At 45.7% G+C, this 23177-nt stretch overlaps 1 protein-coding gene across 2 annotated transcripts; it reads right to left on the bottom strand.

The window, feature by feature from the left end:
* Positions 1-4: 4 nt before the first annotated feature.
* Positions 5-22067, bottom strand: cnot1 (CCR4-NOT transcription complex, subunit 1). Of its 2 annotated transcripts, none has more exons than XM_080544922.1 (48): positions 22006-22067; positions 20235-20527; positions 19828-19935; positions 18599-18697; positions 17911-17979; positions 17669-17723; positions 17262-17465; positions 16661-16829; positions 15966-16092; positions 15740-15850; positions 15460-15630; positions 15223-15350; positions 14556-14796; positions 14214-14333; positions 13957-14079; positions 13683-13834; positions 13365-13533; positions 12930-13131; positions 12564-12689; positions 12018-12142; positions 11621-11907; positions 11395-11472; positions 10990-11230; positions 10718-10858; positions 10419-10598; positions 10187-10303; positions 9949-10059; positions 9775-9852; positions 9195-9393; positions 8718-8869; positions 8263-8559; positions 8033-8173; positions 7693-7917; positions 7381-7575; positions 6691-6833; positions 6432-6540; positions 6101-6270; positions 4273-4504; positions 3887-4135; positions 3253-3416; positions 2950-3067; positions 2734-2835; positions 2433-2606; positions 2100-2312; positions 1674-1854; positions 1439-1571; positions 1138-1272; positions 5-901 (listed from the first exon to the last, which is right to left on the bottom strand). In XM_080544922.1, the coding sequence occupies exons 2-48, from the start codon at positions 20334-20336 to the stop codon at positions 823-825; spliced, it is 7245 nt and encodes a 2414-aa protein (XP_080401048.1). In that variant the 5' UTR covers positions 20337-20527; positions 22006-22067; the 3' UTR covers positions 5-822. The 2 variants fall into 2 exon arrangements, with proteins under 2 accessions (XP_080401048.1, XP_080401049.1); XM_080544923.1 differs by having other exon boundaries at positions 18599-18691.
* Positions 22068-23177: the final 1110 nt, after the last annotated feature.

Here is a 23177-nt window from a genome sequence, read left to right as displayed (position 1 = left end):
CAGTTCAATTGTTTAATGCGTTAACTACAGTATGCATACATACAGGAAATAAGTAGCAAGAACTAAAGGCAACTATAAAGGACTACAAAATACAACACGCGGACCAATACATTTACAAAACATTCAAAATCCTTACAAAATGGGTTGTATTGGTCCTTCTTTTGTTGTTCTGCAATTTGGATCTTTGTACAAATTTTAAGATTAGATCTCATCTTAAATTTTCCACAATTTTACAAGTGCCGGGGAGAACCTCTAACCCACTGTTTAAAATGGAAAGACCATTAACCCCCCCCCCACCACACCCCAAGCAGATCAGGAGTGAAACCCCTATAAGAGAATCTAGTGCACTGCCTTCTCTTCCCACTCAAATCAAAAAAACAAAATCCAGGCCGCTTTTTTATATCCTCTACCATTAAGCCTCTGAATGCAAATAAATCAGTCATGAAAAATGCAAAACTAAATCTGTAAGAGGGAGACAAACAGGGGGCTTTGGTAGTGAGTGAATGTGTGTACATGTGTGTCTTTACATGTTATATTTTCATTTGTTGGACACCTGTTCTTTCCACACATCTGCTCTTAACTAACTCTCCATCTCCCTTTTAATATTTACATCGAAGCATCAAAAATTATATTAAACAGCATGTCCAAATAACTTCTCCATATTCAGGCCAAAAGAAACTCTTAGATCCATGAGCAGCAGTCCTTGATATTCAAATGGTCGTTGCCAGTTCGTCCAGTGCTAACAGTAATGAAAGTGGGGTGGGGTGGGTCCAGGGAGGGAGGGGTTGGCCCTAGTATCTCTCCTGCAGGCTGGCTGGCTGACTAACTGGCACCAGTGCCCTCCATCACCTGCTGAGCCTGCTTTTGACCCATGCAGCACTGAGCCACTGACTGGAACAACCTGAGAGAGAAGACAGCGGAGGGGAGGGCGTTTAGTCCAGGCCTTTCCATTGTAGCTACGCATCTTTATGCAAGATATTCTCTTTTTTTTTTTTTTCAACAAAAGCAGAGCAGAATGGACATAAAATATTGTGTTGCCAATTGTGGTGACATCCTCCAGCTATTTATTCTGCTGGTGAGGTGGCCTCATCAGATGAGTCATAGCCCAACTCTGGGAGGGAATGAAAGAGCACGTACTTCTCTATCTCCGGGGCACAGTGCACAAAGTCGTGGCTCCAGAACTTGAAGGCAGGGTTCTTGATGAGCTCGATGAAGGTGATGAGCAGTCCCCAGGGGTGAGGCCTGTTCACTATCAGCCTCTCCAGAAGAACCCTGTAGAGGGGAGGGGAGCCTCGTTAGCAAAGAACAGCAGAACAGGGAGACACACGGGAAACTAAAGCACAACAAATACACCTGCGTTCCATTCTTCTTCTTCCTCCTTCTGTGTAATAGGTTTCTTGTTCAGTGGAACTACTATACACATGTCAAACAAGATTACCTGGTGATCTGCTCCTGGATTGCTTCTGTGTTGGCCTCAGCAAACAGGTAGAGCATGGTGCAGCTGAAGTAATGGGTGTGACTGTTGGGATAGCGCAGCTGATTGGCGATCGCATTCAGGAACAGATAGCGCCCTGGAATCAAGAGAAGACGCAATAAGAACTGTGCAGTCATAGTACCACATGGACTGGGGAAAAAAAGGTATAGTTCCGTGGAGGTGTGAGTCACTGTCTTACCCTCAGTGTCCAAGTCCACCGCAAGGTTCTGGAAAATGTCCATGTGGGCTGAGTGAGTGATGGTGCTCATAGAGGGGGTGCTGCCCTTGTTGTGGATGTGTGCGATGGCCTGAGTCCCAACGTACAGCACCAGAGCGTTGATCAGTTGGATGTTGTAACGGTTCCCTGGCTCAGTGGACGCCTGAAATCGGGTTTTGTTGGAAAGAAAAACAAATATAAAACCCAACCGAATTTCCAATTGAAGACGACACTAGTTTCATTTCAAATGACCTTCTAGACAGACACGCATGAAGAAGCACAAACACCAACACACACACACACACACACACACACACACACACACACACACACACACACACACACCCACTTGACAGATAACACACATATTACATATTTAAACATTTGCTCAAAGAGTCAAAACTTAACCTGGTCTAAAGATGTCTCGTTGTGCTGCAAATACTTCCAGGGACCCAGAGTGGCGCCCCCTACCTGCAGATTGCTGCGGAGCTCAGAAAGGAAGGTGACAGGGGAGCGGGTCTTCAGGTACGAGTCCAGGTCCTTCTTAAACTGAGAGGGCATCACTCCAGTGAAGTTAGTGAGGATGCGGGGAGCGATGTTGATCTCACTGAGCATGTCAACCTAGCAGAGAGATGGAGACAGTGTCATTTCAAATACCCGAACAACTGTTGAAAGGAGACAGTTATCTGTTGTAATTCAGCTAGATGTCTAGTGGGTGATCCCTGCAGCGGGGAGCTGTACCTTCAGATTGGGGGTGAAGGGGTCCGGAAGCCTCATGTTCCGTGGGAAGGCACTCAGGATCAGGTTGCGAAGCTGGATGCAGTTGGGCGGGATGACGTCGCAGAAGCCATAGTGGTAGTCGCACAGGAACTCCGGGAAGTCATGCAGCAGGACCAGAAGGACACGCAGAGTGCCCTGGGAGGGGGGGGAGAGGAGAACACGGCCATCAAATCCATGGTCTGGACCAGGTTTTACTTCTACAACTTCTATGTGTTTCATCCATCCAGGAAAAGAAGAAGGTTAACTGCCGTTATTTGCATACCTTATAGAGGATTTGCATAGGTTTGTTGAGCTCTACATTCCTCAAGAAGGGGGCCAGGTACTTGAACAGGTCGATAAGCAGCTGGGCGTACATGGGCCAACCCTGGGGGGAAAGAAAGCAAAGGTAGACCGTGTTAGACGGTTGTCATTTTCTTGGTTTTAAAAAAGCAGCACTGGAAATTCCACCAAATCTCTTCCGTCGGTGAATCGGCCTTGCCTTTTGTTGCGGGGTGTGCGCTAACATCCTGGCGATGAAGATGCGGTGGGAGATCAGCTCCAGCCAAGCATAGACAAAGCCCGGGGCTTTGGTGGGCCTCAGGATGTGGAAGGTGTTGCTGGGAGATAGGAAACAAACACACAGCATCAGAACCACAGACCCCACAGGACACTGTTCTAATCAGAGTGGTTGACAACCCTGACATAACCTCCACATTGATATTTGCTCTATTAAAATAAGAAATGGCTACTTCAATTCAGACAACTGGTGTTGTATTCTCCTGTGTCAGTATTGGGTGTTTACCAGAAGGCAGTGAGGGTCTGGAAGTTTATAGTCTCCAGCACGTGCTCTGGGGCGTTGAGCTCCAACAGCAGCATGATAAAGATACGGTGGTAAGGCAACTGCTGGAACTCTGTCTGCCTCACATCATGGTCCTGGATCAGCACTCCAACTACAATACCAAGAACCTGAGACACAGAGAGGGGACAGGTCCACATGAGCACAATAACAGCTACCGTAACTTACATTTCTTATGATATTTTTAAAATAATAATAACGGCTCCAATTACAATTGTCCAGACAATGACTGGCGGAGTTATGGTTCTAACAATGTCTTTCCAGAGAAGCGATCAGTAGGGAGAGAGCTTGTTCCTAAAGCTCCCCATTCTATTCCATCTCTAGGTTCAATTCCATCCCTAGGTTCTATTCCATCCCTAGGTTCTATTCCATCCCAGGTTCTATTCCATCCCAGGTTCTATTCCATCCCTAGGTTCTATTCCATCCCTAGGTTCTATTCCATCTCTAGGTTCTATTCCATCTCTAGGTTCTAGGTTCTATTCCATCTCTAGGTTCTAGGTTCTATTCCATCTCTAGGTTCTATTCCATCTCTAGGTTCTAGGTTCTATTCCACCTCTAGGTTCTTCCAGCCCGTCCTCACCTTATTGAGCAGGTTGATCTTGGTCACCGTGTTGGTGGCCTCTCCGGAATGCTTGACCAGCAGGGCGATGAGGCGCACGAAGGCGTCCAGGTTGTGGTAGCACTTGGCCCTGATGATGGCTGCGCTGGCGGCGGGGTTGTGCTGCTGCTCGGCCTGGGCGCGGTAGCTGATCTCCACGCACATCTCCGTGCACAGCCGGAAGAAACGGGTGATCAGGTCATCGGTCTTCAGGATACCCTGCTGGTGCATCTAAGGAAGGGAAGGGGGAGCCGGTCCAGTATAGTGAGAATTTACACTGGCTATAACCTATTTTCCATTGTGTTGAGCACATTAACACTTTCTCTGGAGAACAGCTCTAGCAGCTGGGAGTGACTGTCGTACTGTACCTGTCCCACGAAGGCAGAGAAGGCCTTGGTGCTGTCGCGGCCAGCGGCTGCCGAGTGGTACAGGTTGACCCATTCCCTCAGTAGGTACTCTGCCTTCTCCCGGAGGCCCGGAGGGTCGTCGTACTCGGACGCCTGGGAGATGCCAGAGTGCATCATGAAGTTGGGTCCTCCGTGGGCGCGGTCGATCATGGCCTCGTAGTTGGAGCGCACCACGTCCATCAGCTGAGGAAGCCTGGGATGACAGGGAGCGCACGCACGCACACACACACACACACACACGTTAGAGGCTCTACATAAAGGGGCAGCAGTACTACAAGTAGGGCTGGGTGTTTTGTTTTACCTGTATGATCCACGTTGTGATATACAATTTGACCATGCTATCAACTGTTGTTTTGCTCCTCTTTTACCATGGATATAAGGCGCACTATGACACCATTGAAACCGGAGCCACCGGAGCCAGGCTCCAGTATGTGCAGAACTCATCTGCGAGGGTTCTCACCCACAGCACATCACCCTCTCCCTCACCCACCTCCACTGGCATCCGGTCTCACATCTTATACAAAATCCTCCCTCACCAACAAATCTCTCCATGCCTGCACCCCCCAGTACTTATGACCTCCTCCGTCAACATACCCCATGCCAGACCCTGCGGTCCGACAGACATGGGTCTGCTTTCCTACCCCCCGCACCAACCAGGGTGAACCTGGCCTTCAGTGTGGCAGCCCCCACCCTTTGGAACTCTCCCCGCAGTGATCCGCAACGCCCCTACCCTGGACACCTTCAAATGAGCTCTCAAAACCCACCTGTTCACCAAGGCCTTCGGCCCCTGTCTGACTGTTATGTCAATTTGTAAAGTGTCCTTGAAAGGCGCTATATAAATCTAAGACACTATTATTATTATCTGTAAAATTAACAGCTTTTCATATCTGTGATAGCAGAGAATATGCACAAAACTAAATAGCAGAAAATTGACATGATTGACAATAACAAAATGAAGTAACATTTCCAAGGAGACATGAGTTGGATTTTGGGTTATGATGTCATTAATAACATTTCTGAAATTAAAGATCTACCTGGAGATATCATTTTGGTTACCTTAGATGTAGAAAGCCTTTATACAAACATATCCCATGAACGAGGACTAGATGCTCTTGGCTTTTACCTCGCATTGACCGCCCTCCCAGTGAATTCATCTGTGAATTAGCTTCTAGTCCTTAAGCTCAATTAGTTTTCATTTATTGGGGATTTCTATTTACAATTAAAATACACATCTATGGGTTATACCCCTTGCTCCAGATTACACAATCTGTATATGGGTTTGAGCACAACTTTGTCTTCAACCTTGACAATAATCCTTTTTGCCAATATGGTACAGATATTTGGATTATGTGTTTTGACTTTTTCAGGGAAAAACTGTGCATTCTGCATAGGCTGAAATCTGATCAGATTTGTGACTGCTTGAAGACTTGCACATCAACCAACCTCTTATCATGGAGTGCATTCACCATAAACAATGTACTCTCTAAAGCGGCGTTCATATTACACAACATTTGCCACGTAATCTTTGAGTAGGACACTGAGAATTTCCGAGGCCGTTCAAGGACACGGTGAACTTGAAAGGTCCTCCCAATCAATATCAAAAAAAGTTACACCGTGCCCACTGCACACTACACATTCATGCCAGTTTATCTACGTGAAAGCCGCACATCATGCGATAAAATGTCTCCTCCCTGTGTAATGTGAAAGGAACACAGACATTCCTACAAAGTGTAGGCAGCTGAAAGCAAACTACAGCAACTACTGATTCAGGTTTCTTGACGGCACTTACCCCTCTGGTGCGTTGGCCCTGGAGTGGGCGCTGGTTCTCATGAGGGTCTCGATGGTGTGGAAGAGGTCAGCCTCAGTGATGTGGCTCACACTGCGCTCGTCCACCAGCAGCAGCTTCACTAACTGCATGGCAAACGCCACCGCCATGTAGTGCAGGCCGTTCTCCATCGACTGGAAGACGCAAAAACAAAGGGTCATAACCAACGTTCGACACAGAACCGCCATGCAGTGTCACTTCATTAACTTTGTTGATTTAACCAAGCCTGACTATTCAGATGGCATCATGCAACATCTGTCCATCAGTGGGTCCATAGAGAGCAGGCGGGGTTTACCTGAGCCAGGTGCAGGTCGTACTGCTGCATGTTGACCAGGTGGTTTCTGATCAGGAGCTCCACCGCCTCCACGTTGTACTTGTACTCATCGCGACACTCGATCAGGCACCTTGGGGGACAAGAGGTGAGGTGGTTACAACATGTACTCAGCCTGGAGGAGTTGTCCCTTACGTTATGGTTCCATCCTTTTAGAGTTCATTAAATTCCCCCACTCCCATTGGAGTTCGTGGATGATTCTAGAGTGGGTGGGGGTACACACCTGGTAATCTGCTTGTTGCACCACTGTGGTCCGTAGGCCCGTCCGTCCTGGAGGGCTTTGAGCACCAGCAGGTGGCACTCTCTGTACCTCAGCAGCAGGTCAGCATCAGCGCCGCTGGTGGCATCCAGCAACCCCTCCACAGCCTGGGGAGGACAGGCAGGGAAGAGAGTTGGACAAAAGTGAGGTTAGGAAGATAGCTTTTCTAGGTGTGACCTGTGTAATCTCAGTGTGGGACTGGGACTGGGTTTAGTCACTGCAGGGCTGACTCAAACAAGAACTGTGCTGGCTCGGAAATGGTCTTTTCACGTGGTCCTTTCTAGCACTGTTAGATGCCGTACTGGTGGATGCTGTCTAACCATATCAGACAGGGTTCCCACACATCAAATTCAAGCCCCTTTCAAGGACTTTCAAGGACCTTCAAGACTCAATTCCCTCAAATTCATAGTTTGAGACAGAACTAGTTGACGAGCTAAGTAAAACGTTTTTGAATATATATATAATGTTTTTAGAGAGAGCGACGGGAATTCAAGCACTTTCAATGACCCATGTCTATTTTCAAAAGCTTTTAAGACCATGATTTCTTTTTCTCAAATTCACAAACTTTCAAGCATTTCAAGGACCCGTGGGAACCCGGATCAGAACACTACAGCTCTGCAGTGTGATTAGGGTACCAGAGGGCTCCAGCATTACCTTCTGCAGCAGGCCCAGCGCTGCGATGCCGTCGCGGGAGTTCCTGGCCAGGGCCACGGCCTCCAGCAGGCTGCGCAGGGCCTGGGTCTGGGGGTTCATGGCCAGCGCTGGTGGGATGGCGTGCAGGTGCTGCTCCAGATCTGCCATGCACTTGTCATAGATCTGAGCCACGTCATCTGTGGCCCATGCCTGCTGCTGTGATACAGGAGAGAAGGGGGGGGGGCATTGTAATAGCATTCCTCTGCAGCTCAACGCATGATTAACATTAGTTATTTCAAGATTGTATATTGACAACGGCCTTTTCCGGCTCACCTTCATGGGTTGAGCAAGAAATCCAGTGGGCTGAGACAGGTCGTTGCTGGGTAGGAAGCCTGGGACGTTCCTGGCAAACTCCTCGTACACAGCCAGCTGTTTAGGGTCTACTCCTCCGACCTTGAGTCGGATCTGCTCCGGCATGCGTTCAGCCTGGTAGGTCAGCACCACCGGGTCACAGTACCGCCGGCCCTCCTGACGGGCGTGTTTCCTCAGCTCAAACTCCTGGGGAGACAACGGGACGGGACGACAGTCAGTCAAACTCACAGCAGGCTGTCAAGACAAGAGCCTCTCTGTGGATGAATGCAGAGTGAGCCGAGAGCCCAACAGTGACCCTCACCGTGGCCAGCCTCTTGTCCATCTCAGGCCCCGCCTTCTCCACGGCCGTCTTCTGGATGAAGCAGCAGGCCAGCTCGCAGTTGTCCTGGGCGATCCTGGCAGCAGCCTCCTCCATCATCTCTCTCTGCTGGGGGGTGGGAGCCTGGAGGGGGGGAGGGAATACAGCTATAAGCAACAGGTGGTTTTGGGAGTGTGTCTGATTTGAGAGAGAGAATGAAGGTGGCTTCGTACCCTCAGAGCGGCAGCGAAGCTGTTCTTCAGGTTGGTGGCGATGCTCATGAGCAGGGGCTCCCGGCAGGTGATCATGGCCATGCCGGCGGTCAGGTTCCGCATCATGTGATGGGCCGCCACGCGCATGCGTGATTCCTCAGAGTCCAGGGCAAAGTCCTTCCGGACGATTTGCTCACATGTGGTCATGGCGATCTTGATGGAGCGGTCCACCACAGGGTGGACGAGCTCCTGTACCGCACGCTCGATGGACTGTCTCACACACTGCTTCAGCTGGGGGTGGGCCCCGAGCAGGGGGATCTGCAGGGAGAATAGGTTTGTTAGGACTACAGTTCCCAGAGTTACCATGTGTACTTCCACAGCTCTGACGGTGTTACAGACGCATACTCAGCGTCTTTGAGCCTCGGAAAAGCGCTATATAAATCAAATAAATTATTATTATTATTATTATTACTTACGTTGATGTTGATAGTGATGTGAGGGGCTAGCCCTGCGAGAGCGTACACGTTGATGTCATGATAGCTAAACTGAGGGGTAGGTGGCCCAGTTGCTGTGCAAGTTGTGGTTGTAGCAGGAGTGGATGGTGCAGCCGCAAATGGAAGAAAGTCTCCTGTTGGTTACAAAACGCTATCGGGATTAAAATCCTGGAAGGGAAAGCCAAGCTCACAGGCTCAAGGAGCAATGGATAAAAAAAGAAAAGAAAAAGTCAACAAATTAAACATTATAAACAACTTAAATACGTTACGTCGTCAATTTGCATTGAAATGATGGAACGTCAAATTCATGGACAAAATAAGTAAAAAAAAAACGAAAACAATCTGCTACAACAAATACATTCAGATAACACATCAGAAGTGAATTTCAAGGGAATACAACACATGGGGAAATGGAAAGACACACGAGGTGTCTGGAATAAATCAATAGAAATCACATACCTCCATGGAAGAGCTGGCTACCTGTGCTGACAATAGGAAGCATTTCTTCAGGTGGCTTGACCTCCTTCTTTGGTGCAGAGAGCTGCTCCTCCAGACTCTTCAGCTTGTCTTTGTCCTTCAGCAGGGTACCAGGCTTCAGGTCGTTGATGTCCAGTGATAGGTTCTTACACAGCACCTCTATCTCAAACTTGAGATTTAGCTGTAGTGAGGAAAGCAGAACGACAATCAGTGAATGGAACAACGAAAACGCATTAAAGACGAAAAGAAAAAAAAGAAGTAAATGCTGTTGATCGTGAAAGTAAAAAGATGATGGAAAATTATGGAACATTTGTATGAAACGTGACACCTTCTAATTGAATACCCATTCAGAATATATTACTCGTAACATGTTTATTGAAACACCTCCAGACATCTTTTCCTTTTCACTTTTTTTACCCATCTGTTTAGGGGTTATGCTGTGTTTCTCTGCCCTTTGTTTTACTCTTTAAGATGTAGATCTGATGTTCTGTCCATGTCTATGCTGAAACCCAATCAATACTCAAGTGATAAAAAATAAAATAAATAAAGATGATCTCCTGACCTTAAGGTCATGCTCTGTATGCAGCTCTGCCAGAACATTCATGATGGCCATAGTCCAGGGGTTCTGGGGCCGGAAGATCTGGAAGACACAATAAACAACATTAAAGATCTACTGGAATCAGACAACCTGGACCCAAGTGAAGGTCAAGTGGTGTAGCTGACACTGTGGTCTTACCATGCTACGTAAACTGGATTCCAGCACCTTGGCCACAAATGGGACCACATACAGTAGTTCCTGCTGACCCTTGACATAGGCCTCGAGCAAGAGGGATTTCACCTCCAGATCCTGAAAAGAATAAAAAAGATAGTACATCAACATAAGACGGCACACTTGAGCTATTCAACCTTTTAACTTAGAAAATGCAGCTGAAAGAGTCTGATTACAAATATGACTGTTAGAGCTAGCTACTCACTGTATGGAGGATTGGTTTGTTTTTAGCCAGAGTGATCATTCCAAGCCAGTGGCCCAAGTTCTTCAGCAGGGATCGATCAGAGAAGTTTGCAGCTGCCTTGTCCGAGGTAAGGAGAACCTACAGGACAGAACAAGAGAGTTGGTGTTTTAAAATATGTTCTTATTGCATCACTTAGAAAATCATATTTTCCACTGGTGAAAGAAAAATGGTCAGTAAATTCCTAATATTCCACCTTGATGTTTCTGTAGGTTTCATTCAGGACCATTTTGACAAACTCTGGGTTTTTCAGGGTGTCGAGGAAGTTGGAATAGAGGCTGTGGAAGTTGGGCTCGATGCTGACTCGCTTCATCACCAGGTACTGGGACACCCAGGGCATGAACTCCTCCTTCACAGTCTCCTTTAGCTCCTCCACCTGAGACGTCCAAATAAAACCATTTTAGGAGAAATACATAGGCACAAGTGGGAAAACAAAACAGAACAAATCGCCAAACAGTAAACAAATAAAACCATATAATAATAACAACAACCCACCTTTTGAGTCATGTTGGACTGTGAAAGGTTATTGAAGATGAAAGCGATCTTCTCTTGAACATTCTCTGGGGGTTCCACAATCCTCTCAGTTTGGTCTGTCGCCACCAGGAGAGTGTCAATGTTTGTGGTGTTGATGGAGGGCTGATGAGATTATGATTAAAAAACAATTAACATTTTCTGAGGGCAAAATAATTGTAAACATATGGAGCAATAAAGTGAATACGGGTTAAAGCGAATATACTGACCAAAGTCCTTTCTGTAGTTTTACTCACCGGCACATCTTTCTTGAAGCTGCCTGGTGTGGGCCGGGTGATGGTAGTGGTTTTGGCGACAGTGGTGGTGGTGGTAGCTGTGGTGACCAGGGTGCTGGGCTGTCCAGACTGGGGGGCTTTGGGTGGCTGGATCTGGGCCTGAGCTTGAGCCAACGCCAGGCTTCCTGGGGTAGTGATGGATCCCTGCATCTTCACCGGAGGGTCCCGTGACTGCTGGCCATACTCAATATACTGCACGCACAGGATATGAAAAGTGCAGAGCGAGAGACTTATTTATCTTGGAGTAAGATCCGCAACCCAGGCTATGGGGGTGCGGAGATCAGTTTAAAGAAGAGTTGGACAGCCATATTAGATGCGGAATTAACAGACTGTGGGACCAATTAACATTCAAGAAACCCGTTTACCTCTTGTAAATGGTGGGGGAATTGCAGAAAGTGCCCAATTGAAGCCAAGTGCTGGCAATATTGGGGATAGTCCTTCAGTCTAGAGAGGGAAAGATCACAATAACACAATAAGTCTGCAGCCAGACCTAATCTGAATAATTCCAAGTCAAACTAAATACTAGTTTGCCCATGCAAATATTCAGGGTGGACATTTGAATAAAAAAAAACAAATAATAAAACCAACATACCTATTTTTGAATCTATCTAGAGCAGCGATTCCAAAGTAATACATTTTGGATCCAAAGGGTTTCCTTAAGGCTTCGAGGACGTATCTGAGGGCCAGCCCAAGGGCCATGTAGGTGACGAGGCCCTTCTCTATGATCCCCCCGAACAGGCAGGCGGTGATGTGCAGCTCCTTGTCGGGGTACTGGGGGAAGAAGCGGTACTCTTCAAACAAGTTCCTCAGCATGCAGTTAAAGACCTCCCGCTCCCGCTTGATGGTGGAGTCCTTGAACCTCTGCAACATCTCCAGCACCTGCAGAGAGAGAGAGAGAGAGAGAACGTGAGTCAGACAATTTGGGAAAATAATCGGTTTGTGGGAAATAACTGCTTTACTACTCTCCAGACCATTCTGAGGCGACTCACCTCGTCCACTGACATGGTGGGGTGCGGGGGGTGGTTGTAGATGCGCTGGAAGTAGCTGTTGGCCTCATCATCAATCTCCTTACTAAAGTGCTGGTTTGCCTCTGGCCACACCTGAGAGAGGTCAGCTAGAGGAAGGGAACAGACGGTAAGACAAAATCTAACATTCCCAAAAGAACCAATGTTGTGATGAAAGAAGAGTGAAAAAGATTTCACATGCCATTCACAAACAAAAGACACAACAATGCACCACAACAATTGAACAGTACAGCAACACGACATCATTAACACTTGATAATGCATTAACAAAGTGGCTGTCACAGACAAAAATGGAAGACTGATCCTTATTTCCTCTTAGATTCAGTTTATGTTTGTTGTTCTCAAATTGAATCAAATCTTTATAGATATGAGAAGATAAAACATCTGAAATTGACTTAAGAAAAAACCCTCATTTGAGGCTATTGCAGATAGAGAATTTTGAGAGGAAATACAGTTGAGGCGCTTGGCACCCTCAGTCACACCACCACCACTTACAGGCCTGCATCTTACTCTGCTGAAAGGTGGGCGGGTTCAGGCCCGGTGTACTCATCTTCCTCGTTCCAAACGGGTCGCTGGTCACCGGCGGCATTCCAAGACCAGAACCAATACCAGCGCTGATGCCTGATCCCAGAGGGCCTAGACAAAAGAACCACCACATTTAGTCCCCCACTAAAGTAATCAAGACAGCAGGAACTTTACTGTCAGGACTTTCATCTCAAACAGTCATGGGTCTTAAACTGTTTAATTAAGATCTGTGAAATGCATTTCAGTATTTTCAGCCATAACAAATTACACATAGTACAGAATGGATGCTAACATGTATTAAGTCTAACAAAAGGTAGCATGTCCTTTAAAAGTGTGTTTCTGGTCACGTACCAGGTAGCTGTGAGGAGAGGCTTCCAATTCCCCCAAACGGTGTGCTGGGGTTGGGGTTGGACAGAGGAGGGAAGGCCTTCGCTGGGGACTGGGGGTTGCTGAAGGCAGAGCCCAGTGGGGTGGGGAAGCCCTGCATGCTCTGTGTGTGGGAGGTGGCTGAGCCCCCTAGGTTCAGGGAGACCATGGCAGACAGGGGGTCCATCTGGAAGACACAGGGGGGGGCAAAAACATTAGGAACTGGGCCACAGACTTACAGCAAACAGAAACTTTCAGCAAAACAAAAAGCTGCAACTTTCTATTTTTCAACCAAATTTCTGTTAAATTGAAATATCACGGTTAGGGGACCATACGAGTAGCCCTTTTTTCAGCCAATACAGACTCCCCAATTTCAGTATTCCATTTCACAAGAGCAGAGATGCAATTGAAGCACTTTACCTGAGGAGACACCGATACCTGCACAGGGGAAATAGCGTCGAGGCTGCTGGTGCTGGGAGCACGTCCCTTTGGCATCACCCCCGGTGGCGGCTGGCGGGCTTTGTTCATTACGTTGCTACAGTTGGCAACCATAGTCAGAATTGTCTCAGAGAGCTCTTGAGACACACTCCTGAAAACACAATTTCAATTATAATACCAAATTAGGAACTGCTTGTAAAAGTTCGAATTTTCTGCATGAATGACATTGTGTTAAGTATTCTAAAAAGATAACAGTACATCAGTACAATACTACTTTGAAATGAAAGTAGTTGTTCTCACCCTGCACAGGACTGTAGACAGGCCAGCATAGTCGCCAGTGTTTCCGGGGGCAGCTGCGCGCTCTTCGGCTGGTCCTTGTCCGGGGCGATGCCACCCAAGATGGAGGGGCAGCGTCTCTTCAGGAAGGTCACACATGCCTGGATGAACGGCTCCTAACATCACAAACAAACAAACTCATGAGTTAAGTTTCCTCCTCATACACAGAACTCCCAGCACAGCACTTTCTGTAGCGATGTTGAACTTTTTTCGTAGGCGGTGCCAATCTATGACTCACCCCGTGCTCTCGGATTTTGTCAGTCAGCCATTTGTCAAGTTTGAGGTATTCGCGGCGAGAGGCAAGTGCAGCAAGGTCGATAACAAAGGCAAATGGATTACCATTTAGCAGCATTGATAGAGACTGGAGAAGAAGAGGAACAAGAGGTTAGAGGCGTCGTAAAAATAATGTCTGTGAGAACAAAAGTAGACTTCAATCTCTAAGTTACACAAGTGGATTATCGTTTCATTTCCTGAGATGAGCCGTTGATCCTTTACCTTCAAGTCCTGGGCCACATCCAGGATGCGAGACAGCTTGGCCTGGTCGTACTGCTCACCTCTCATGTACCACTCTGCCATCGAGTGCATGATCAGCTGACGGATGGAGGGGGACTGGCCCTGCAAACGGAATCATACGGAATTAGCATCAGACCCGGTCTGATACAGAAACGACTAGAGAGGAGGGAGCAAATCAAGTGATTGAGGAGGCGGTGGTGGTTTAACACTCATCAGGGGGGACTAAGACTTTACAACACACAACCGACTGATATCCTCCAAACACCACATGCCCTTGCTGCTCACGTTAGATCTGACCTCTGCCGTCGGCATATCGACACCCACCTGCCCATGCCACGCGTAGTGCAAGATGATGGCGGAGTTGGGGTGGTTGCCCAGGAAGATGGGCATGAGGGTGGAGATGAGCTCGTGGCGCAGGGTGTGCCAGGAGGTGCTGATCTGCAGCAGCGCCAGCACCAGCATGTCGGGACAGTGCTTGATAGGGAAGCTGAAGAGCTGCTTGACCTGCTCGTACTGGCCCACCTCGGAGAGACGCAGCAGACTCTCCACCAGGTCCAGGCTCTTCCTGTCAGGGGAAGAAGCCACAGGAGACGACGACAAACCATCAGAAGCGCCATAATGACATTGGAAACATGGTCATACTTGCAACAGGGCTAAATGAATAAATACTTTATTGTAATGCCAGTACTATTTTTCTCCCCAAATTCTCCACAATGACTAGATAAACTTTTACAGAAGTAAAAGCACGGTGCCTCCTGGTTGCTATTTCTTTTCTTTTTTTAAAGTTAATTTTTCTGAGTGGGGCAGTCCCACTCATATTTTTTATTTTTATTGACAGTTACAGTGAAGATTTAGACAGGAAGGATGGGTGAGAGAGAGAGGAGGGATGACATGCAGGATGTCCCCGGCCGGAATCGAACCGGGGACCCGCTACGCCACCTAAGTGCCCCATGGTTGCTGTTTCTGCTGGGTGAGGACGGCTTCTACGTACCAGGTGGCGATCTCCCGGTTGTCGTCCTCAGGAGGGGCCTTCAGGATGTCGATGGCGACTGTGTGGCAGGGGTAGTCGGCGAAGCAGAACACCTCTGGGCTCATGAGGGAGTGTTGGATGAATGACAACTGGAGGAGATATACAGGAGGGATGAGCAGTCAGGAGGAGGGTGGTTCAGGGGCAATAGCCCAGACAGAGGAAAGGTGCACACACACACCTACGGGATCCCTTCCTTACCTGTCCCTCAGCATGCTTCCAGGGCCTGTAGATGAGGTCGACAGGGAACACCTCCATGCCCAGGCCCCTCTGGATGCCGTACACCACCATCTGCAGTCCCTTACTGTCCCGGATCATGAAGCCAGGGTGGTCAAGCTCGTAGGTCACCTCTTTGAAGTTCAGATTGGGGTTCTGAAACACACACACACGCACAAAAAAAAGTCATACAAAAAGCAAAGCAAAACAAAAAAAAAGGCCAAATTGAAGAGGGAATGAGTGCATTTCTAAATGTGTGACTTACAACTTCTTTGACCACATCAATCAGAACTTCTACATTCCAGGTGTGGGCCTGAGAGCCGTCACTCTTGTCCTTTCCGTCGCTCCAAATCCCACTCCCCGGAGCAGAGATGGACTGAGGAGGAGTTAAAAGAAATATAACACATTAGTTACAAACAAAGAAATTGTTCAATGTCAATCTACTGGTGCTTTAGGGTGATTAACGGTCCATATTTGGTGAAGCAGCTCACCTGTAAGGGTATTCCATCTGACAGGCCAGAGTGGGTGCGTGCCATCATCCCCAGGACCCTGGCCACCTGGCTGGCCGTGACCTCTCGCACCCCATACTGCAGGATGATGTTGCGGCATTCATCAAGACTACGGTTGAAGAAAAAGGCACAAACGCAGAAACAACATTAACACCGATCATTAGAAACAGACACGCAGAACAATAACAGATAACGCCCACGGTCGTTCAATTATATGTAAACTAGGCCTGTAACAATTCAAAATGTTGCTGTACAATTAATTGTCTCAGAAACAATTGCGATTAACAATATAATTGTTTCACTGTTATGTGACCCAGATAATGTAATAACACAGCAACCTATGCCTAAACCATGCCTCTTTTTATTATGATAAAATTGAACCTGATTTATCATCAATAAAAAAGGGACTCGTCTAGTTTTCTGTGTCTGTCTGTGTCTTTAGCATGTTCATGTTCTATCAATCAGCATGTTGTGATGTACTAAACATGCAGAGCAGCTATCTAGCTAACGCGACTTTCTTTGTTGTTAGCCAGCGTGTTGGAGCAGTCAAGATTGCCATTAGACAATTATTTCATAATTGTTACAGGTCTAGTTAAGACCACATTTTCTAGCCTATACATAAACCAACCAATAGACAAACTGGATCAGTGACTGGAATTGCAGTAGCAAGAAATCACCTCGCACAAAAGCCATAGCCAACTTCTTGCATGAACTCTGCGAGAGAACTCTCCATCATGGTCTTGGCTAACTCTCCCGAGTCTGGCAGGATCCTGTCCATGAGAATGTCCCGTTTTTCAGGGTACAGCAGTGGTGCGAGCACCACAGGGCAGCGCTCCTGCGGGAAATCTGAAACACACAACATTAAAATTACAAACAAATAGAACTGAACACAATCAACTCCAACTGGAGACATCAATCTTATACATTTAATGGAAGTATTGCCAATTATTATTTATTTATTTTCTGAGTGGGGCAGTCCCACTCATATTATTTATTTTTATTGTGATAGATAGTAGAGATTAGACAGGAAGGAAGGGTGAGAGAGAGAGAGAGAGAGAGAGAGAGAGAGAGAGAGAGAGAGAGAGAGAGAGAGAGAGAGAGAGAGAGAAGGGATGACATGCAGGATATGTCCACTGCCGGAATAGAACTGGAAACCCTGCGGTTACGTGGTCAACGTTTAGTCCGCTACGCCACCTAAGCGCCCCAAGCATTGCAAATTAATTGAATACAGGATTCTTCCTTCTGCCTCTTCTGATGTAGCACACAGAAGCCCCTCACCTCTGCACAGTGTCTTGAGGAACGTATCAATCTGGTCTTGTCCAACACCGCTTGCTCCCTTCTGGCCAAACAGCAGGTGGGAAAGGAGCAGGTGCAGGACCTCTATGGCAATATCCTGGAAGCCACCTTCCTGGTTCCCTCCAAGGTCGGAGTCTACGTACGAACGCAGGAGGTCAGGGAGCTTCTGTTTGACGAACTGCGCGGCTGAAGAGAGATGGAGGGGAAAAAACATTAACACCACCGGTTGTCACCGTCACCAATTGTTGCTATAAAATCATAACTCACTACACCTGCGATGAGACATAAACAAAGTAATACTGAAGAATTCATGCAAGAGACTGCACTATAAGGTGCACCTCACATTTCTCAAGTCAAATTTAATCACAACATGAAAACACAATATTTACCAAAACCACGAAGGTCTGCGTTGCACGAATTCAACAAAGCAAGACCAAATATCACCTAGGGGGAAAAAGTTGTTTAGTGTGGAATCTTGACACAGCACTTCTATAACATGATAACCATAACAACACCATTACAAACCACTACTAAAAAGAAGTCATAAGATAACACATTTCCAAATATGTATCCATTTAAAAGACGCTGTAACAGATCAACATATTCATCATAAGATCATTACGCCACTTACTTCTTGGACCTTGCTTAGCTTAAGAACTTTACTCAGCTGAGTAAATAGGTGGGCCGACGGCTTCAAACTCTGAAAATGGTGAAGGTTTAGAAAAATGTATTAACCAGAGTGTTACCATTGACTGGTACTGTATATATTGGTATTAGACTATTAGACTATGTATTACTAGGTATTAGTATGTATGTAGGGAACCATCGCACAGGAGACCCGACACCTCTACAGGCCCTGTCGGCAGGAACCCTCTCATCACTCTGTGTGGACTCACAGGCTACAGCACACTGCTCAGTACTGTCACCATGGAGACGTACACACACACACACGCGCACACACGCACACACACACACACACACACACACACACACACACAAACACACACACACACAAACACAGCTCAGTACTGTACCATGGAGACGTACACACACACATGCACACACACACACACACACACACACACACACACACACACACTCACACACATCTCAGTACTGTACCATGGAGACGTACACACGACACACACACACACAGCTCAGTACAGTCACCATGGTGCAGCCACTATTGTTTTGGTACATGGAGTCTAACTGTACATGCAGAAAATCCCAGGGGACCACAGAATCGTTTTTTTAGGGGAATTGCAGACTTTTCACCAAGGTGGGTTGTTTAGTGTAAAGAGCAGAAATATATTACCAACCTTCTGGTAGTGCAGAGGATTGTCGATTGCGTAGCAGAGCGTTGAAATAAAATTTGGCTTTGAAATCAGCGACACACACTCCTGGATCAGAAACTGTGTCTTGGGCAAGTGGAACAAACAAAGGTGAAGGGGAGAGGAGGAAACAGAACAAAACAGGTTAAGGACAACACCGAATTAACGCGTCACTTTCAACAGTAATATCAATGGCAAGCACGTCGAGCCCATACAGTGCTTCCTTGGAGTTGACATTCCTTATACTGCAATACATTAGCAATCTAATTAGCAAACTAGTATTTCTTCATTTAAATGTTTTGTTGTTGACCTGATGACATCAGGCAATAAATCACATATTCAGAAAACAAAAAACAAAAACACCAACAATAGAGATACGAAGAGACATTCTAAAAGAAAAATAACATATGTCCTATTCGCACGGGACTAGTATTATCTGGTGACCTCTAAACTAGAAATTCACCCCCGCCATGTGGTGCGTTCGCGCAGGATAAGCAAAGTCTATGTTTTACTGGAATTTACGGACGTTCCCCTGGATATGATGGGTTAGGGTTGGGTTAGGGCTCTGTGTAACATCCTCTTTATGAAGAACAAGCGCAACAGGCGTTGGTTAGTTCTCGAACACACAGCAAAAAAAGGGGCGGAGAAAACAAACGTACCCCAAATTACCTACATGCCGATTTGCGTTAGACTTCTATTAGCCCAGGACCTCCAGAATCAGCTAAAGGTAGGTTATTTGTGGTGGATTTTTTTTACAGACATGGCCGATTCACACGGCCACCACATAATACTAGTCCCGTGCGAAGGGCGTCTCTTTTGACGGCTGACAAAATAATATTATAAGTCTGTACGTGTATTAAAAACTTTAGTTTTTTTAATGTGGAAGCCTGTATGCAAGGGCAACGTGCAGAATGTCCATAAGCACGGATTTCAGGCAGGAACTCGTCTCTTAAAATATCTTTTAAACGCTTACACGTTTAACATCCCTAATTCTTACTACAGCTGTGACGGTCATGGAATTGTGCGCATTGGTCTAATAATGAAGAAAATGTTATATTATGAGCATTCAGCAGCCAAATATTACCATCTTCACGTCAGTGTTGCAGCGCTGCACTCACCACACTAACCGTCACAGCCCCAATTCTCACTTAATTACAGTAAAAGGTAATAGAATAGGCCTGTCCTTGATTTAGCACAATTTAACAATCCACAATTACCTGATGGAAATCTTTGCCACTGCTTTTACCATCGCCACTGAAATCCACATGGGAGAAGAGACAGCGTAACAAATGCCGGTCTGCCTCAGGGCCGTGACGATTCACAATCTGAGGGTAGAGCAAGCACATTCATTATGACACTAACAACAAACAAACCGGGCACAAGTAGAAAACTGTGTAGTACAGACCTGATGCGATTCTGAATACAGTTCAAGTTATGTTTCATTATAACAAACATGTTGACCTATTGTCTAGGTTCCAGAGGTCTGAATCAGTGAAAATGTGCACTAGTTTTGGGGGACTAGTCACAACTAGTGCACAAAACCAAATCAATTGTGTGTTTAGAATCAATATTGTGCATTAACAACTGTTTCGAATTCACAGCATAAAACTAAAATGCTACTCACATGCTGTATTTCCTGCTGGCTGGCTCTGTAGTTTTTCTTAGTTAAATTGTCCACCAGATAGCTGATTTGAGACAAAGCCAGCGAGAGCGAATCAAGATTCATTGCTGGATGGGGCGGAAGCAGGCGGCCGAGCCCGGCGCAAAATCACCATTATTCCCCTTTTGTCCCTGCAGTAATAGGTTAATTCTGCTCCCCCCCCCCCAAAGGTGTAGAAATATGTCTGTAATAAGAATCCTCGGTCTGTGGAGCTTGGTGCAAACTAGGGTCCCTCAGAGCAATGCCAAGATCAGCATCTGAAAAGTCAAGAGAACAGTTGTTTATAATCATGGGATGAATACTGTTTTGCACAATACAGTATTATAGAGATACAATATAAACACCATAGTATTACATGCTAGTATGAGGCAGTCCTACTCATTAACTGAACAAACACTACTATTAGAACAACAGAGGAAAGACCAGGAGGCACACGGGGGGAGAAAATGAAACGGGGAAATAAGACCTAGAGCAAGAAAACAATGTGATATGACAGGCTTCGAGGCCTACTCGCCTGTGGTTAGGATTCACCGATACGTTTTCACCATATGACGCCTATATACAGTGCAATACGACAAAACAGTACAGATACATTAACACTTATGTATAGAAAGAATTCCGAAAAGATTTGGCCAGACAGAAAAAAGCAAATAGTCTGATAATCCCAATGTTGGGGGGTTTCGTTGGGGCCCTTTAGCTCCAAACTACACTCACTGTCTGCTCCCCGTTCAATCAAAATGGTGTTGCCCTGATAATGCGATGGGTTTTCTAACGTTAACATGAATAACGGGGTAAATCTTGAACATTTCACAAGTTCAGAACCATTTCGATTCATAAGTCGTAACGTAAACATCTCCTTTGGGTCGTGAAGCTAACACCAGATTTGATTCATTCCCAATAGCGTAAACGAGCTAAGGTACGCTAGCTAGTTAGCTTTAAATGATGATAACAACTTCTGCCTCTCTTAGCCTTGACCGTAAGCTAAGCTAACGTTAGCTTAGATAACAGACTGACAAGCTAAAACCCATTGAGACAAAGAGCTAACAGCTAACTGGCTGGCCTAAGCACATTGCTGGGCTGGCTAGCTGGCTAGCTATAGCGAGCTAACTAACTAAGCTAACACAAACGCCAGGGTCCCTAGTTAGCCACCGTGGGGTAACGCAATAAAACAAATAAAGCCACTGCTTAGTGAGTTCTCCTGGCTCGTGGTTAACTTGTTTATGGTGTAACAATTAACAGTTAGTTAGTGGAATAAACGCTAAAATGTAGCCACATTTTTTTAGCACAGGTTTTTTTTCTTTTAGCATTGCTCCTGTGTTAGTGTGTTAGTCTGGCCTGGCAGCAGCTAGCTAGCTGGCTAGCTCTACATCACATCTTAGCCACTAGCTAGCATGTGTCAAAATGTCGTTCGTAGCATTCGATGGGGCTAAAATAATCGCTCAAAGCTCAACGTTCTGCACCTTGTTGTAAGGACGTACATAGTAAGGAATATATATGAAATCGTCCCGAACAAACTCCGATTGACACGTGTTTCTTAAAACCGAGCTGGTTGTCAGATCAAGCTTAGAGCTAGTTAGTTAGTTTTGGTAGCCTAAGCTAAGCTAACGTTAGCTGTCAACGTTACGACGCGTAAACGGCTAGCCCACATCTCACTGCTAAAGCGTAGTAGCCTAAATGTGTCTTTATTCCAAAAACGTTAGCCGGTTCTTCACGAGATATTGTGAAAAATACTCACCGTGGTTCCTAAAACGTATTCGGTGGTGGTCATTCCTGTTGGTTTCTTCCCCCAAAACTTGTCGAATTGAACGGGTTCTCTCTCTCTCTCTCTCCTTCCAGGTTCGCTTGGATTTTTCAAAAATAAAATGGCGACTGTCACCCCCAGCGCGCTCCCAGTGCAGTCTTCTAAGGGCTCGAGCGCCTAGGCTCGCGACACTACAGGATGTTTGTGCATGGGTGCATGGGTTTTTACAGTCAAAGAAAAAAAAAAATCGAACTATTTATTTTATTGGAATATGCTATATGGGATAAAGTTGGGCCCAACTACACACGCTTTGGCTGTATGTCATAAAGGATCATCTGATGATATTTATGTTTGTGTGTGTATGTACAGTACAGGCCAAAAGTTTGGACACACCTTCTCATTCAATGCGTTTCCTTTATTTTCATGACTATTTGGTACATTGTAGATTCTCACTGAAGGCATCAACACTATGAATGAACACATGTGGAGTGTGAAATAACTCTAAATATGTCTTATATTTTAGATTCCTCAAAGTAGCCACCCTTTGCTTTTGTTGTTGTTAATAAAATATATAATAATAATATTAAATATAATATGTGTTAATAATAATGTTATTATATATAATATTATTATTATATATTTTATTAACAAAATATATATTTTTTTTTAATTAACAACAAAAAAGCAAAGGGTGGCTACTTTGAGGAATCTAAAATATAAGACATATTTAGAGTTATTTCACACTTTTTTGTTAAGTACATAATTCCTATGTGTTCATTCATAGTTTCGATGCCTTCAGTGAGAATCTACAATGTAAATAGTCATGAAAATAAAGGAAACACATTGAATGAGAAGGTGTGTCCAAACTTTTGGCCTGTACTGTATGTTCTTATTGTAAATGTGCGTTACTGTCTTACTTATGTAATGTGTTATAGTGTGTTATTTTGCCTGCAACATTACAGCACTCCCCTGATTATAGTGTATTGGACCAGGTTTCTCTTGGGAAATATATTTGATCTCAATGAGAGTAGCCTGGGTAAATACATGTTAAATAAAATAGTACTAATAATGAGAATGAGAAGTGCACAGAGGGCTGTTGATGTGGATTAGATCATGTGTAATATATGTGATTAAATTGCAATTGCATATATTTAGTCGTGCATTTG

The sequence above is a fragment of the Nansenia antarctica genome, assembly GCF_963989245.1.
Source record: "Nansenia antarctica genome assembly, chromosome: 14".
Classification (NCBI taxonomy): domain Eukaryota; kingdom Metazoa; phylum Chordata; class Actinopteri; order Argentiniformes; family Microstomatidae; genus Nansenia; species Nansenia antarctica.
This window is presented reverse-complemented; position numbering and strand designations above follow the sequence as displayed.

What these genes read in the sequence shown, in the direction of transcription:
- cnot1 (XM_080544922.1), bottom strand. Translation starts at nt 20,336, where the DNA reads ATGAATCTTGATTCGCTCTCGCTGGCTTTGTCTCAAATCAGCTATCTG. An exon ending in CGCAGACCTTCGTGGTTTTG is followed by an intron (nt 17,466 to 17,668) that starts GTAAATATTGTG and finishes ATCTCTCTTCAG; the next exon opens with CCGCGCAGTTCGTCAAACAG. An exon ending in TCTCTGCCTTCGTGGGACAG is followed by an intron (nt 4,136 to 4,272) that starts GTACAGTACGAC and finishes TCCCTTCCTTAG; the next exon opens with ATGCACCAGCAGGGTATCCT.